The sequence below is a fragment of the Penicillium bovifimosum genome (assembly GCF_028826915.1).
Source record: "Penicillium bovifimosum strain IBT 22155 chromosome Unknown utg000008l_segment0_segment0, whole genome shotgun sequence".
Lineage (NCBI taxonomy): Eukaryota > Fungi > Ascomycota > Eurotiomycetes > Eurotiales > Aspergillaceae > Penicillium > Penicillium bovifimosum.
In genome coordinates, this window is record NW_026622717.1 from 529,923 (window position 1) to 544,725 (window position 14,803).

Genomic DNA, 14,803 nt, shown 5'->3' on the forward strand with positions numbered 1-14,803 from the left:
CACGCGGCACCAAGCGTCGCCACAGTGCGAACCTGCTGAATCCTCCTCGTCGGCTGCCACTCACCAGAGACGCGAGGTGATCGAGACTATTGACGCTGAAAGAAAAAGAGATGAAGAAGTGGGGTGTTGGTACCTTTGGAAAGAAAGGTGATCTTGACATTACCGCCATCACGCCTCCAAGACAGATGCCATTGCGCTTTCCATCGGGACGACAACATGCGAATCTTCCCCCGGTGCGCCTCTTCCTCCCGGGACAGTGCCCATGACGTTTGGGCTGGCTAGTCGAGAGCGTTGTGGATCCTCTATCACAAGTATGGGATCCCCAGCAGGCACGGGCGCGCGCTGCGAACACTGGCTCCATCTCGCCTTCTGACGGCCATTCGAGTGCTCGGAACGGCCATACGAACTGCCACGCCAAACCCAGTCGGAGGACTTCATGCGCTACGCTGGCGGCGCCGGCTTCATGAGCTAGGCTCATCTGCGATGTAAGTATGTCTGCTCCCATTCAACCCAGATGCAAAGCAAACTGTGTGATCAGACGACTGACCCCTTTGCTCTCCATAGAAATGCATCGAGTTGCAGTTGCCCGGCATATAATTGGGGCTGACCGGTGTTCTTTGAATGTGCTGCGGCGAACTTGCGCCGCAACAGCACCAACCTAATGGTGCTATGAATACGGCAAGGACATGCACTCCGAAGGGGTGATGGGTACCCTATCCGCGTCTGAACCAGAAGGATGTGCCCGAGCTGATCAGTCACGTATATTGCTCTCAGGATAGTCTCCTCTAGGCTTTTCTTGCACGTGAGATGCTTTCGGTTCCATCCCTCATTGAGGGAACCACGGATGAGAAAACGCCATGGTCTGCACCATGAGCAGCAACAACGCCATGACGGTGCAGTGCCCTTGGTTCTTGGCATACTCTGAGGTTCCTCTTTGCTTCGTCTGCAACGGCTAGTTGCATCCTCGCTTGACCGTCTGGCTCTGTCGTCATTCTCGTCATTCGTCAAGTGGGGATAACACATGTCCTTCTGGACATGCAATGGCATGTGGTCACGAACCAGGAGAACCTGAACTCTGAAGCTGAAATTGCTTTGCTTCGAGCAATCCTTTCGTGTTCTCTTGGTGCGATGGTGTCCTTTACACCTACCATCGCACCCTGAGTGTATGTTGCGGAGCTGCAAGAAAAGGGATTCAGCGAATCAGGGGGTTGTGTGGGGCCACCCCTCCGGGAGAAGAGTTGATCCGACGAGGGTGGAGCACAAACGCCAGGCACCAGATCGAACTCTCCATTCCCGAATCGTGCGAAAATTGTATTCGGGAACTCCTCGAATTCCTTCTTTTACCTCGGATACCAAGCAAGCTTCGCGCAGAAGTCATGCGGCGAGTCACGCAACTCCCGCTTAAAGGATCTATTGACCACACCGATCACCCGCCGCCTAACCGGCGTGGGTCGAGGCTAGTTTGCAGCTAGATAGCAAGAATCAGTATCATGAATTCATTATTTTCATTCAGATTGATCTTCTAGATTGGACAACCTTTATTTCTACTGTTCTCCTGTATCAGTCCACAGCCCGCTTTCGTTGTTGTATCCATTCTTTCACAGCCCCGGTTTTGGCTGTCATAGTACGTAGCCTAGATTTATGGTGACACTAAGCAGTTATTACTGACGAGTAAGTAGTGATTTGTGCCCGTGGTGAAGCTTGAGTTCCTTTAAAACCCTGCTGTATCCTGTGATGTAGGGGTAGGTTGTTTTTCTTCGGTCCGCTTACCTCTCGAGGAATTGTCCAGTCCTAGACTCCTGATAACATGGCATTGAAGAAAGATCCCGAGAGGACACTTCGTCGCCTCGCAGCTCGGTGACTGGTTCATCAGAGCGGGATGAGACCTATGAGTTCTATCAACAGCACCAAGGTATCGAGTACACACGGCAGGAAGCCAAGAGCGTTTTGCGCAAGATTGATATTCGTTTGATCCCATTGTTGTTCTTGATCTATCTCTCCAGGTGAGAACTGTAGCTTACAGCATGACATACTACCTATCTGGATTTTCTTCACTGTCGGGCAGCTTCTAATTTTCATCCACCGAGTAAGCGACAATACGCCCTTGCACAGTTAAAGGGTAACCTAGGTCTGATCTATACCAAACATGATAACGCGGCTCAACGTCTAACTACCCCAGAAGCCACAGTGAACCCGTAGGCTGTCGTCAAACCGGAAAATTCTCCAACCTACTATAAACATTGTTATGTCTCACATGCATCGCAGAAGATTAACCGTGACAGCATTTGACAGTTCGTGCCAGGCTGCCAGCCCTCGAGGCGCTTCCGTCACCTGCATGGAAGATGTATCAGACCAATATTCCCAGGACCCTTCGGTCGAACGTGTCCAGCATGAGAAGCGTGCCGAAACAGCCTAAAGCTAGCGGCGAAAATTGGGCAACGAGTCATCAAACGCCAAGACTGTCAGATGATGGACCGTCCAGCCGACGACGCTACGATCTAAGTGGCTTCGGTAGTTGCCAAGTCAGACCGATCAGAATGATTGCAGATGTTTGCCTTTTCTTTAGGCCTGTTCCGTGTGATGTGCGGAGTACGTGACTACGTGTGATGCATCGGCGAAGAAGGCCGTTCGTGTTGGCAGAAACCAGGTGGCTGATGTGACTGATCGCCGGAGGGGTAGAAGTTGCATATGCGAACGGCTCTGTGGCCCAACGAACACTTTGCCGTCCTTCGGAACACTAGATACATACTTCCGTCAATCCGTGTATGTTCTTTGGGAGAAAGAGTTCTGAATGATGTGTGGTGTGGACAGCTGAATTCGCCTGTTGGCTCGATTTCATTTGCCTACGAGGCTACGACCCATCGAAATGAGAAACTCACCATTGTTGTGGATGAGATACTCCATACAATCAAAATGATCAGAGGATAGTTACAAAATCCCAAGTTTTAACAATCCAACAATGACATTGTCCGCCATCAAAGCACTCAAGGGAGGAAGTTTATTCAAGACAGAATTGTGATGCAGGTCTTCGGGTGGTCAACCCTCTGATACGCTGATACGCCCTAGGGCCTAGGGCCCTAGCAAGCCGACGTCTTCCCCCCACAGTTCTTAGCCCAGTTCGATCCGATCTAGATCTCGAAAGACGAATCGCCATTACAAGCTTACAGTGTATTCGCACGACATTCCGACTAACTGGGGCTCTGAGAACTCCCAGTGTTTACACGAATCATCGACACGATATTAGATGTGGCCTTGTTTCACTATCGGTATTGACTTTCCAGAGGCTTTTGCCTTCTTGACGAAATTCTGGTGCAGCCGCGATGTGATACTGATGCCACGCGAAATGCGGGCTCCCGGCTCGAGAGTCTCTTGCAGACCAATGCACGGTTTGCGCTTTCGGTGGCGCTCGGCGCTCACTTCGTCTAGATCCGACTGGGCCTGCTGCCGCCTGCATCGTGGTCTTACACGTCAACTCATTCGTTGATTATCTTGAATTCGGAGAATTTTGCAGTGCCGCGGAGCTCTAATAAGTGGCTTGCAGGGGGTTATAAGATGTTATAAGATGTTCACAGCGGGCCTATATTCACTGACTTGGACTCTGTCTTAACAGACGATCATCTCTCTATGTCGGCAAGTCTATATTGACATAGTCCTCGTCGACTACTGCATTGCTCTCCAATTACACCGTGCAGAGCAATCGCGCCCGATGCGCAAGTAACACCATCACGGCTACATTACTCGTACCTTCAAGATGCCGATGGTGTCGAACAATGATTTCCAAGATCAGCCGCTGGTGCGGGTCAGATACCTTGCAGGGTATATAGTCCTCTCCTATGTGATCAGCACAATGGGATGCGCAACCACACTGGAACTGCTCCATCGGCGGACGTCGAGGTCCGGTCTATACAACTGGTAAAGCCCCATATCCCCACCGATCCCGACGTAGGCTAATCCAAACCAGGTACCTCCTCCTCACCTCGTCAATTACAATGGGCGGCATCGGAATCTGGTGCATGCACTTCATCGGCAACCGCGCCATCGTCCTCGGCGAAGGTGAGGCAGAAATACAAGCCATGTACAACGTCGCCTTCACGGGCACCTCATTCGTGCTTCCCGTACTGGTCCTGTTATTTGCCTTCTATGCCGTAGGTGTCGAAGAGAAAGCGGGCTATCTTCGCATCTTCATTGGCGGCCTGCTCACTGGTAGCTCTGTCTGCGGTATGCACTATGTCGGCCAATTGGGAATCTCGAACTATCGGTGCTCCTATCACGTCGCCAATGTCATTGGCTCGGCGATTATTGCTATTGTCTCGAGTACTGCTGCACTGGGGATTTTCTTCCGCTGGAGAGAGACTTGGACTGATAGCTGGTGGAGACGGGGACTGTGTGCCTGTCTGCTGGCTGGTGCTGTTTCGGGCATGCATTGGACTGCCGCTGTCGGGACGGTATATCGGGATCATGATCACAGGGTCATGGTTGGGAGCCAGTTGTCGAAGAGCCAGGTTGTGATCATCTGTGCTGTCTTTGTATGTTTCAGGGTTTCTCTGTGGCCGGGAGTTGTGTGTACTGACAACTATCTAGGCCTGTGTCGCATGTTTGATCTTGTCGGTGTGTGCTATTTTGGCTGGACGCGATCGCCGGAAGTCGACAGTTCGTGCCCATCAGCTTGTTCTTGCTTGTGCATACTTTGATCCCACTGGGCGGGTCATGGTTACACCTCAGGCTATGCTTCCTACGAGGAAAATTGTCGATCATTATATCGGACGGGTATGTTTTCTCAGCATTATTATATGCTGGATGCTTTGACTAACGGACTACGAACTAGACCTTCCGAGATGACGACTTTACTCGTACCCACCCGACATTCTTGTGGGCTTTCAGGGCAACTCGCAATTGGCCACTAGTTAAAGACCTGGTCCCCTTTATGCGGAACCGTCTTGACTCCGAGGAGAGCGCCATCGAGAAACATATGCTATCACGAGGAGTGTTCATGGACAAGGACACTGAGCTGCGAACTGACTTTGACACCTTGTTCAAGCAACTCTTCTGTGTCACAGCTCAGGAGCTCTCAGATGAACTGCGGCTACCTCTTCAGGACCTAGGTACCCTATACGACGATGTTCTCTCCACAGCTATACCCATCTCGCGACTCTCCTGGCAAATAGGCCGCTCATCCCTCCGCACAGGCAAGGGCCAGTTGATGTTCACCGTCCGCCAGCTAAACAAGGAAGAAGCAGCACGGCTGAGATCCCATGGCTTCCGCTTCGCGACCATCGAACATGTCACAGGCATGCTCTCACGTCGCATCCACGTCCCCGAAGCAAGCCTATCCACTTCACTGCGCGACATGCGCAACTACGCAAACTCGAACCGCGGCTTCGACGAAGGGGTCCACCTAATCACCTTCGTGATGCGCCCAACAATCCACGACCACTTCGAGATCCTCACCACAAAAGGCGTCGGCAACCCCCTCCCCTCCTCAACCCTCCCAATCAAGCAACTCCAAGCCCACCACCTCGAACTCCTCTCCTACATGGACGGTTGGACCATGGACTCCTGCCTCCGCTACCTCCAATCCCCCGCCGCCTCCCAAACCTTCCCCAATCTCTCCGACTTCGGCGCAAAACTCACCAAATCAATCGTCTCCCTCTGCGAATCAATGCCATCAGACATGCGCGCTGCAGCCCAACTCTCCGCCCGCCCCTTAACAGCCCCATGTCGCAGCAACCCCTCAAACCCCGAAACAACAGGAAACACCTGCACCCTCTTCAGCTTCTGCATAGTCGGCACCCTAGACACCCTAGTCCCCCACTCAGACTACACTTTCACCCCCTTCCGCCTCTTCCGCGTCCAGCAACAGATAAACGAAGCCCTCGCTGACCGCGACGATTTCGCCCGCGAGCTGGGACAGGAACTCTTCTGCACAGACGTGCGGTCTGGCTCAAATGCCAGCGATAGCGACTTCGCCTCGTCGGCCAAGATGGCCCTTTTAAGGCTGTGGCCTTCGAGGAAGAGTGCGCGCACTTCGCATGACTCGCGCGGATCCAGTGAGTCGTTGGTTCAGCCTTCCATGTCATTGGGGGATATCACGGTGCGGAAGGAGGTGAGGGTTGATTTTACGCATCTGCGTGAGAGCTCGGTGGATAAGGGGGATGATAAAGTTAAGCTTACTACTATTGCTGTAGGCGGGGATATGGTGCCGACGACTTATGTTGATGAATTGTATGCTCTTTGTCAGGCGCCGGGGATGAGGTTGAGGGCTGATGCTTCTTTGCATGTTTCTCATGGATCGGGGGGTTGATCTCTGATTATGTTTGAGTGGTTTTGGGCTGGTCCTGATGGTTGGCGTAAGGGAAGCGGGGCTCATGGTCTTGTCTAAGGATATCTGGACATGGAAGGGACTTAGGAGGTATGTATATATACGATTTTGAGTAGTACTGCGTACATAAAAAGATAGGTATTAGTACAAATGGATTGATGAATTTTGAATGTTATTTTGAAGATGCAGTAATGCATAGCATAGCTGCCCAGATGTCATTCACAAAGAGACAAGTACCTGCTGTCCACAAGATGACCTGGTAGAAGGCCAATAGCAGAGCATCGTCATATTCATCGAAGAAAGAAAGTCGCTAAACACCACATGCAAGAGATGTCAAGTACTCCATGTAGCACGCCGGCCAAGTATGAGCCAAACAAATGCAAAAAACCAAGAAGGACAAGCCATGTATTGGCCATTGACCATTATACCAACTCCATGACCAAATAACCAAAAGAATCCCCAGAAAATAACCCCAAAATCACAAATCACGTAGCATTCGGATCTTCCCGCTCCAAGAAAGTAGGATCAACCTCAATGCGCCTCTCAAACTTCGCCCACCAATCATGGAAGCTCTTAAGCGGCACGACATCCTGCCCCTTATCCGACGAAGCAAAGCTAGCCAGGAAATTGAACGCATTGCCAATGATACGCTGCGCCAGCACCTTCGTCGAGACTTGTCTCTGCGCAGCATTCTGCGGCACCAGCGCCATAGACATCTGATTCGAAGGCTTAGCCGCCTCCAGCGCAGCAAGCTGCGGCGCAATGTTCTGCGCTTCTTCAATCGAGATACCCAGCGTCAAAACGCCCGTTGCTGCACCGGCGCCCTCGTCGAGCATATCATCTTCCTCCTCGGCTTCGGAGCGTCGTTGTGTCGATGTTGCAGGACGCACTTTGAAGATCCCTGAGGGATTGTCGTTTGCCAGGGCGCCGATGAAGCGGAAGTCTGAGGGTTGGCCGGTTGTTGGGTCCGGGAGTTGGGCGTAGATTGCGGCGCCGGTGGTTGGCGGGAGGGTTGTACCGGGGAGGAAGAAGACTACTATCTCGCTGAAGGGGGTGGTGAGTGGGATTGTGAAGGCGAATTTGGTGGCTTGGCCGTTTGGTTGGCTGTCTACTGCGATGATGTCTGTTATGCACGGGCGGCCGGGGACCACGACGGAGAACATGGTGGATGGGATGTGTGGTGTGTGTGTGTGTGTGTAATATTGGGGTAGCTGGAGCTGAGGAATAGCTTAGGGTATCTGGGATTTGAGATTGGAGTGATGAGCTGCGAGTATTTCTTTGAAGCGAATTTCTTTAAGCTTCTAGAAGCTCTTTGGCGCGTTTTTTGATGATGAAAGTGACATAAGAGGGGGGTGCCCTTATCGCGGAGATAAGGGTTTGGGCTTGTACCGCTTGGCTAACCTCTACAAGGTCATAACATACAACGATTGAGATAGTGTATACCAAGGCATCATGGGAAAATCAAATCTAGACCTGGTCAGCGAATGTGACAAGTAAAGTTATTCCACACGTTTGCTCTCAATTCGCCCTCTTACACCCCGCAGCTTCCCCTACTACGAGGACGACCGCAACGCATACACAGAGAACCTGAACAACTACCATGCATTTAAAGTCTCAGGGTACAACTGCACGCTGGGATACATTCTCAACGAAGTCGTCGAGAAATTCCCCTGGTCCGACAACTGCTGGACCATCGACTCAGCCGCCCGCACCGTGACACTAGTGACACCCCCGGACGCCAACCCCGCAGTCCGCAGCAAGCTGGTCGCCGAGGACATCGCCAAAGCAGTAAAGCAAGACAAGTTCGAAATTTTGAAAGGCTGGCGCAACGAGAAATACCCCGTCTACGGCCCCGGCGGCGAGTTTCTGCTCGAGATGGAACGCGCCGCATCCCCGCTCTTCGGCATCGTCTCCTACGGCGCCCACCTCACAGGCTACGTGCACGACGTAACCGGTCTCAAGATCTGGGTACCGCGCCGCGCGAAGAACAAGCAGACATACCCGAGCTTGTTGGACAACACCGTCGCCGGTGGGATGTGCACGGGCGAGAGACCGTTCGAGTGTATTGTCCGTGAGGCGATGGAGGAGGCGTCGCTGCCCGAGTCTGTCGTGCGCGCTGCGACGGTGTCTAGAGGCTGTGTTACGTACTCGCATGTGCGGGATGCGCGGGCCGGCGGGGAGACGGGTCTTATCCAGCCGGAGGTTGAATATGTCTATGACTTGCAGCTTGATCCTGGGGTTATTCCGAAGCCTGGGGATAATGAGGTTGAGGAGTTCAAGTTGTTGTCCATTCCGGAGGTGCAGCAGGCGCTTGCGCGGGGAGAGTTCAAGCCCAACTGTGCGAATATTATGATTGATTTCTTTGTGAGGCATGGGCTTTTGACACCGGAAAATGAGCCGGACTTCTTGCAGATTGTGGCCAGGTTGCATCGTCGTTTGGAATACCCGACTGCTTCGCATTGTGCGAGGTAGTGCATTTTGAGTACATACACTGCACATAATGTCTATCACATTGAAGTTTGAGATGCGGTCACTTGTTCAACAACATTACATCGATATAGTGCCAAAGAGCCCTATAGAACCATGCTCTTATTGGTCAAGATTCATATCATCCATTCCATGAGAATCATATTAGATGATAATCTATTGGTATTCCCAAATCAAAATGCAAAGAACGCCTGCGCTGCACCCCATAAGAACGATATCAACATCGGTCCGGCTTAAATACACTGACTTTTGCCCCATTCGGCTCGTCGAGATAAATCCAAGATCAATCACATCCTGTGCCAAGGTCATAAGCAAAAAAGAGAATCCCGACATGCGACAAGCTTATTTCTTAAGAAGCAGGTAAACATGATCGATTCTCAACGGAGCAAGCTTCTTGTAAGGGCCCTCGAGGTAGAGGAGCAGACCTCCAAAGGACACAAACACGGCCCTAGAATTGAAAACATTAGTTTCCGCAAGATCAATTTGTCCAAAGAGCATCCGGGATGAAACTCACATGGTATCTTTGGTGGAACCCTCCTCAAAGCGGTAGACCTTTCCGTGGCAGACGTAATCATAATCATCTGCCAGGGACTGTTCACCCATGCTGACCTCCCTCCAGCTGGCGCGAGTGTCCTCCTTTCCATCGAGTGACAGAGTCGAGGCCAGGGCGAGGGAGAGCGAATCGCCGACTGCACACGGGTACAGCTCGGTGTTCACATCCAAGGTAAAGGTGAGGGAGGCATCGTTGGATTGGCAAGTAAGGCGGGAAACGCGGTCATACTTCTGGGCGTTGATCGAGGTGACCGTGAAGGTGTCTTCGAAGAGTAGAGGGTCGGACATGGCGAAGATTGCGACCACTGGCTTGTCGGTCTATGGACTGGTAAGGGGTATCGCGCAGATTACGTGCAGGATATCGCGAGTCGTCGTAGGGTCAAAAAGCTTGCAATGACGGGTTCGCGGAGGAGTGAAGAGGAGAGTTGGAGTCGGTGGAGAGATGATCGGAGAACTGAAGCTTTTTTTTTCTGCCGCTTTTGGTCCCGCCGATAACGATTTCGTTTGGTTGACATCAGCTTCTAGTTCATAGCTCTACCTGCTTCCTTTGTTTTCTTTTTACGATGTCTTTTCGCAAGCGAAACATTGGTCTTTCTCCCGGTGTTGACCGCAACGCTGTTCCCAATGCTACCGCTCAGCCCGTGCCAGAGAGCACGCCGGGCATCCGCCCCTCCCCCGATGATGGACGGCCAACAACCTCAACGGGGACTCGATCTCTAGATAATCTTCTTGCGGGTCATGCGGGCCTTCCAATGGGAAAACTACTGTTGATTGAGGAGAATGGAACTACAGATTTTGCGGGCGCATTGCTCCGTTACTATGCGGCAGAGGGCGTGGTTCAAGAGCAGAAGGTTCATGTTATTGGAGTACCAGAGCAATGGGGCCGAAGTTTGCCTGGCCTGATTGGTTCAGCAGAATCTTTAGATGAGAAGAGATCTGACAGACGCAAAGATGATCGCATGAAAATTGCATGGCGATACGAGCGACTGGGCGAGTTTGGAGCAGTCGCTGGTTCGCGCGGTGGTGAGCATTGACACAAAATACAGCTTGAGCTTCGACATGCTGATCTATGAAGCCCCTACTACCCCCGGAGAACAGGACGCAGCAGCAAAAGAAGCGCCCGCTTTTTGTCACGCCTTCGATCTCACGAAACGTCTCACACACCCATCTATCACCAACATGTCTTTCATCCCAATTGTGCCCTCGAAAGACTCGCCATTCCCCGCTATTCTCAAACGACTCGAAACTGCAATCACATCCAGCGCAGCCGACACCATTCACCGTATTGTCATTCCTTCTCTGCTCAACCCCACAATGTACCCGCCTGATGCCTGCCAACCCGCGAATGTGCTCCAGTTCTTCCATGCCCTTAAAGCGCTGATGAGTGCGCACACCACCCGTGTGACCGCAATGATCACTATGCCTCTGTCTCTGTATCCCCGCTCATCAGGTTTGGTTCGCTGGATCGAGTTGCTTAGTGACGGTGTCCTTGAGCTTTGTCCCTTTCCACACTCCGCGGATGCCATGGCTACCTCGGGAGCGGCGACCTCACAGGAAGAACCACCCCAGGGTATGCTCAAGACCCATAGACTCCCAGTGTTGCATGAGCGTGGCGGTGGAAGCGATCAGAATGTTGGACAAGACTGGGCGTTTATCTTGAGTCGTCGGCGGTTCGAGATCAAGCCGTTCAGTCTACCACCGGCTGAGGGGGACACTGAGGCGCAAGATGCGTCGGCTGCAGGCGGAATGCCCAAGAAATCGGATCTCGACTTCTGAGGCGTGTGTAATCAATCCCCAATACTCAATCGTCCTCTTCGAATTGTCGACGGGTCCCTGGTTCTGCTAGCATATCGTCCAGCTCGATTTGCTCGGACATGGCAGGGCCAGAATTGGCCATTGTCCGGAGATAATTCGCCCCATAAGAATCCCACCCTGGTCGGACAGATCGGAGGCGATTTCCCAGGCAGGATGAAGCTGCAAGCCATGCTATACGGGGTCAGTAATGCGGTAGTGATGGGTAGCCTTTCCGGCAAATGATGCCCATTACTGACCGACAAAAAGTAGCAGCGGCGCGAAGAATACCAGGAACATCAGCAGCAGGGAACCCATGATGTGCACGTATGAATAGAGATAGACTATCTAAGGAATGTCCCGAGGTCAATGAGGTTGATAAACAGAAGTCAGCAGTTCGCTTGCCAAGAGGACTATACCTAAAGGGGACTAGTGCCAAAGCTGAGCTTTTCCCTTTTCTTCCACTTTTTTTTGCTTCTTCTTCTTCTCTTCTGCAACTCCGACTTTGCTGGTCAATTACAACGGCACTCTTGTCTTTAATGATGTTCACGACAATTTACTAATTTCCTTATGGTAAGCTTCACCTCTATCCCTTCCATCCCTACTTCGCATGATTATTCAAAATACAAATCTGTCAATCCCCTGAAGCTCTTTGATACGTCAATTAGCGCTTGCTGAGAAACGTACTGGAAAATGATTCGCGAATTCCATATACACATTGCTGGCATCTGCATTTTTGCACATTGGACAAATGCTAACTGCCATTGCCACAGAATCATTGAAAATCTCTACAAAGCTCAAATCAGAAAAAACAAACAAAATGGATTTCCAACCAGACCTTCCTGTTCCGATCTCCTATGTATCCGGTAGATACTTGTTGTTCTCAATTGATGTCGTGACCTACCTGCGACGTGAGCATCATATCTGTGGTGTCCTCATCGGAACGCTGCCCCAGATCCCTCAGCAGAATGTCTTCCTGGGTCTTCCATTGGAGCTGATGCCCGAGGAGGCACGGCTGTTGGTGGACAAGGGTGTAGCTTGCATTGTAGATGAAACCAAGGCACACGATGGCATGAACACCCTCTTAGAGGAGGACCGCAGACGGTACCTCCGCGATCTCGAATCCCAGGGCCTGCATGTCTCCCGTATCCAAACGGATCGCAAAGAGCGGCTACGGGAACAAACGATGAAGAAATTAGAAGAAAAAGGAGCCAAGAAGAAGGCCAATGCTAGTGCCGCTGCCGCCCAGACATCCGCTGTCCCCGAGGATCCCACGTCTACCCCTCCGCAGTCACAAAAAGACGCTTCTACCGTCAATCTCTTCGCTGCAGACGAATCCCAATCGTCTTCCCCCGCCATCGAAGTCTCGAAGAACACAACCCCACAAGCCCCAGTGGCTATCACGCCTGCAACCTCTTACCCACCTCTTCCCACACCTTCGCCGTCAAGCTACCTCTCAGCACCCACAGTACCACCTTCATATCCTCTTTTCGCTCACCTTCACTCCAAAGGCTACTTCCTCTCTCCTGGGCTGCGCTTCGGATGCCAGTATATGGCCTATCCGGGTGACCCGCTACGCTTCCACTCACACTTCCTGGTGGTCTCCTACGAATGGGATCAGAATATCGACTTGATGGACCTTATTGTCGGGGGCAGACTGGGCACTGGTGTGAAGAAGGGGTTCTTGATTGGTGGAGCACAAAAGGGGATCGATGATGTTGATTCGGAAGCTGATCGTATCGACACCGTGCGGGCTTTCAGTCTTGAATGGGCTGGAATGTGAGGAGTGCAGGAGATGAAGGTTCTCACAGACCTTCATTCATTTCATTACCCAGTCCTAAGCTTATGGCTTTGATGCGCCTTTGGGATGGATACATGGCTCATACTCCACGCTATTCCGTCGTTCTCGTGGACCGGTTGCACCAATGTCCACGGAATTCGGCGCCGTGGTCTCTTGAAAGGAGAGGATCATCGCCAGTCAATATAGATACGGATGATACCATGGTGCCTTTGACCGCGCCTTACAATGGTAGTCTACCATGAGAGCGTATCTACACATTAGGGCCCTCAACCTTGCCTTCTGGCAACTTGGGCCGGGCCAGAAAGGGCGAACAAACGTATTGACAAGGTATTGACAAGGGCCAACCTGCCTCTACTTGGTCAATACATTGCCCGACTCAGCATCGCATCACGTTTGGCTACGATACCAGATGCAGAATACCTCAATCCAATAAACATTCACACGTCGTACCCGAGTCTTTACTTTTGAACATCGTAGATTGCTCTATGTTTCGTGGTAATAGTTTCAGGCTGTTGAGAGGCTGTATTCTTCCAATAATGTTGTGTCATGAGCCAGTTGAGGGACCACGTGATGCCTTCAGGCAACGGATGAACATGCCTCAAACAGCATCTTTGTTCCCGTGGATCTTCCCATTCGGCGATCGAATGTATCAATCGACGTAGGAGATTGCATAGGTTCTCGAAATGCGGCGACGTGTGCTATTTGCGTTGTGTATCATCATCCCATACCGACATTCTGTCTAGTAGGCTTGATTGACAAGAAGAGTGCCTATACCGGCGTGCCTTCAAGAACTCTGTGCACGAGACTGGATTGCCAAAACTCGACGAAGCCCGCATATGTGTCAGCCTCCTCAGCAGTGAGATCGCAGGTCAAATGCCGCTTGACAATCCTGGACACTATCGGCGATGAATTGATCAAAAACCAGACAGAAAGACCAAATCCCTCATACATAGTCGATATTCCTCCACTTAAACTTCTTATTAGCCCTATCCACCGGCCGGTTCTCAAACTGATTCCCATGCAGCTCGAAAGCCAACGGCTTATAACCACTGTTATCAGCCCCTTCCACCTGATCCTTGCCATCCCCCTCCGACCCCAGAACAGGCACTACAAAGCGAAAGATAGTATGCTCCTTCGGTATAGCTGTCAAAGACCCAAGTCAGCAATCATCCTCAAAGAAAATCACCCTTAAACAACACCAAAACTCACTCTTAACCTCATCCCGCTCCGTAACAACAACAAACGTAAACTTCGTATCCCGCACCACAATCCCCTTAACCCCAACCCTCCCAGCACACCGACTCCTAACAACCTCAACCTCAGCCCCATGATAGTCAGCACTGACCAGCTTGCTCCCATGCGAAACCGGCGAGATATGTGCCCCACCCTTCACATCCAGGATCTCATGCATATACCCAACCCACAGCTCATGCAGACCCTTGAAGATGGCGTATTTGCATTCTTCCTTGGGTAGATCGTACAGTCCTGACTCGCGCTTCTGCCGCGCGGATAACGGCCGTGGCTTCTGGTGTCGGATGAAGTATTCTTTCTTGCGGAGGCGGTGGAGGCGCCGGCGGGAGCGGTTGTCGGATGCTGTGGGGGATGTTGCGCGCAGGAAGAGAGGTTTTTGTTTGATGCGCTCCGTGAATTGTTGGGTTGCGCTGTCGGGGGAGTGGGCGCGGGAGAGGAGGGTGTGTGCGATGTGGGATTTTTGGGGTGGGGTGGAGGTCATTTTGAGGGTATTGCTCCGTCGTAAGGGCTTGGCCTTGGTTTTGACCTGGTTTGGAGGTGGACAATGGGTGTTGGGGGTTATGAGTGAATTGGATGTTGGGCTGCTGAAGTCGAAAAATTGT

At 51.7% G+C, this 14,803-nt stretch overlaps 9 protein-coding genes across 9 annotated transcripts; 4 read left to right on the plus strand and 5 right to left on the minus strand.

Moving 5' to 3' along the window:
• Nucleotides 1-168: 168 nt before the first annotated feature.
• N7515_009876 (uncharacterized protein) lies at nt 169-438 on the minus strand (the record flags this gene model as incomplete). Its single annotated transcript, XM_056670619.1, has 1 exon — nt 169-438. The coding sequence occupies one exon, from the start codon at nt 436-438 to the stop codon at nt 169-171; it is 270 nt and encodes an 89-aa protein (XP_056516992.1).
• A 3,313-nt stretch (nt 439-3,751) lies between these two features.
• N7515_009877 (MHYT domain-containing protein) lies at nt 3,752-6,301 on the plus strand (the record flags this gene model as incomplete). Its single annotated transcript, XM_056670620.1, has 4 exons — nt 3,752-3,912; nt 3,962-4,526; nt 4,582-4,767; nt 4,826-6,301. 4 exons carry the CDS (start codon nt 3,752-3,754, stop codon nt 6,299-6,301), a joined length of 2,388 nt encoding a protein of 795 aa, XP_056516993.1.
• A 503-nt stretch (nt 6,302-6,804) lies between these two features.
• Nucleotides 6,805-7,482, minus strand: N7515_009878 (OPI10 family protein; the record flags this gene model as incomplete). Its single annotated transcript, XM_056670621.1, has 1 exon — nt 6,805-7,482. The coding sequence occupies one exon, from the start codon at nt 7,480-7,482 to the stop codon at nt 6,805-6,807; it is 678 nt and encodes a 225-aa protein (XP_056516994.1).
• A 289-nt stretch (nt 7,483-7,771) lies between these two features.
• On the plus strand, nt 7,772-8,791 carry N7515_009879 (thiamine pyrophosphokinase-related protein; the record flags this gene model as incomplete). The annotated part of the gene is made up of 2 exons (XM_056670622.1): nt 7,772-7,812; nt 7,864-8,791. The coding sequence occupies 2 exons, from the start codon at nt 7,772-7,774 to the stop codon at nt 8,789-8,791; spliced, it is 969 nt and encodes a 322-aa protein (XP_056516995.1).
• A 357-nt stretch (nt 8,792-9,148) lies between these two features.
• Nucleotides 9,149-9,646, minus strand: N7515_009880 (DNA-directed RNA polymerase core subunit RPB8; the record flags this gene model as incomplete). The annotated part of the gene is made up of 2 exons (XM_056670623.1): nt 9,149-9,254; nt 9,321-9,646. 2 exons carry the CDS (start codon nt 9,644-9,646, stop codon nt 9,149-9,151), a joined length of 432 nt encoding a protein of 143 aa, XP_056516996.1.
• A 275-nt stretch (nt 9,647-9,921) lies between these two features.
• N7515_009881 (elongator complex protein 4) lies at nt 9,922-11,134 on the plus strand (the record flags this gene model as incomplete). The annotated part of the gene is made up of 2 exons (XM_056670624.1): nt 9,922-10,381; nt 10,434-11,134. The coding sequence occupies 2 exons, from the start codon at nt 9,922-9,924 to the stop codon at nt 11,132-11,134; spliced, it is 1,161 nt and encodes a 386-aa protein (XP_056516997.1).
• Nucleotides 11,135-11,159: 25 nt separating this feature from the next.
• N7515_009882 (uncharacterized protein) lies at nt 11,160-11,467 on the minus strand (the record flags this gene model as incomplete). Its single annotated transcript, XM_056670625.1, has 2 exons — nt 11,160-11,344; nt 11,410-11,467. The coding sequence occupies 2 exons, from the start codon at nt 11,465-11,467 to the stop codon at nt 11,160-11,162; spliced, it is 243 nt and encodes an 80-aa protein (XP_056516998.1).
• A 502-nt stretch (nt 11,468-11,969) lies between these two features.
• On the plus strand, nt 11,970-12,932 carry N7515_009883 (tRNA splicing endonuclease subunit SEN34; the record flags this gene model as incomplete). Its single annotated transcript, XM_056670626.1, has 1 exon — nt 11,970-12,932. One exon carries the CDS (start codon nt 11,970-11,972, stop codon nt 12,930-12,932), a length of 963 nt encoding a protein of 320 aa, XP_056516999.1.
• A 961-nt stretch (nt 12,933-13,893) lies between these two features.
• N7515_009884 (RNase P/RNase MRP complex subunit) lies at nt 13,894-14,682 on the minus strand (the record flags this gene model as incomplete). The annotated part of the gene is made up of 2 exons (XM_056670627.1): nt 13,894-14,093; nt 14,160-14,682. The coding sequence occupies 2 exons, from the start codon at nt 14,680-14,682 to the stop codon at nt 13,894-13,896; spliced, it is 723 nt and encodes a 240-aa protein (XP_056517000.1).
• Between the last annotated feature and the right edge of the window lie 121 nt (nt 14,683-14,803).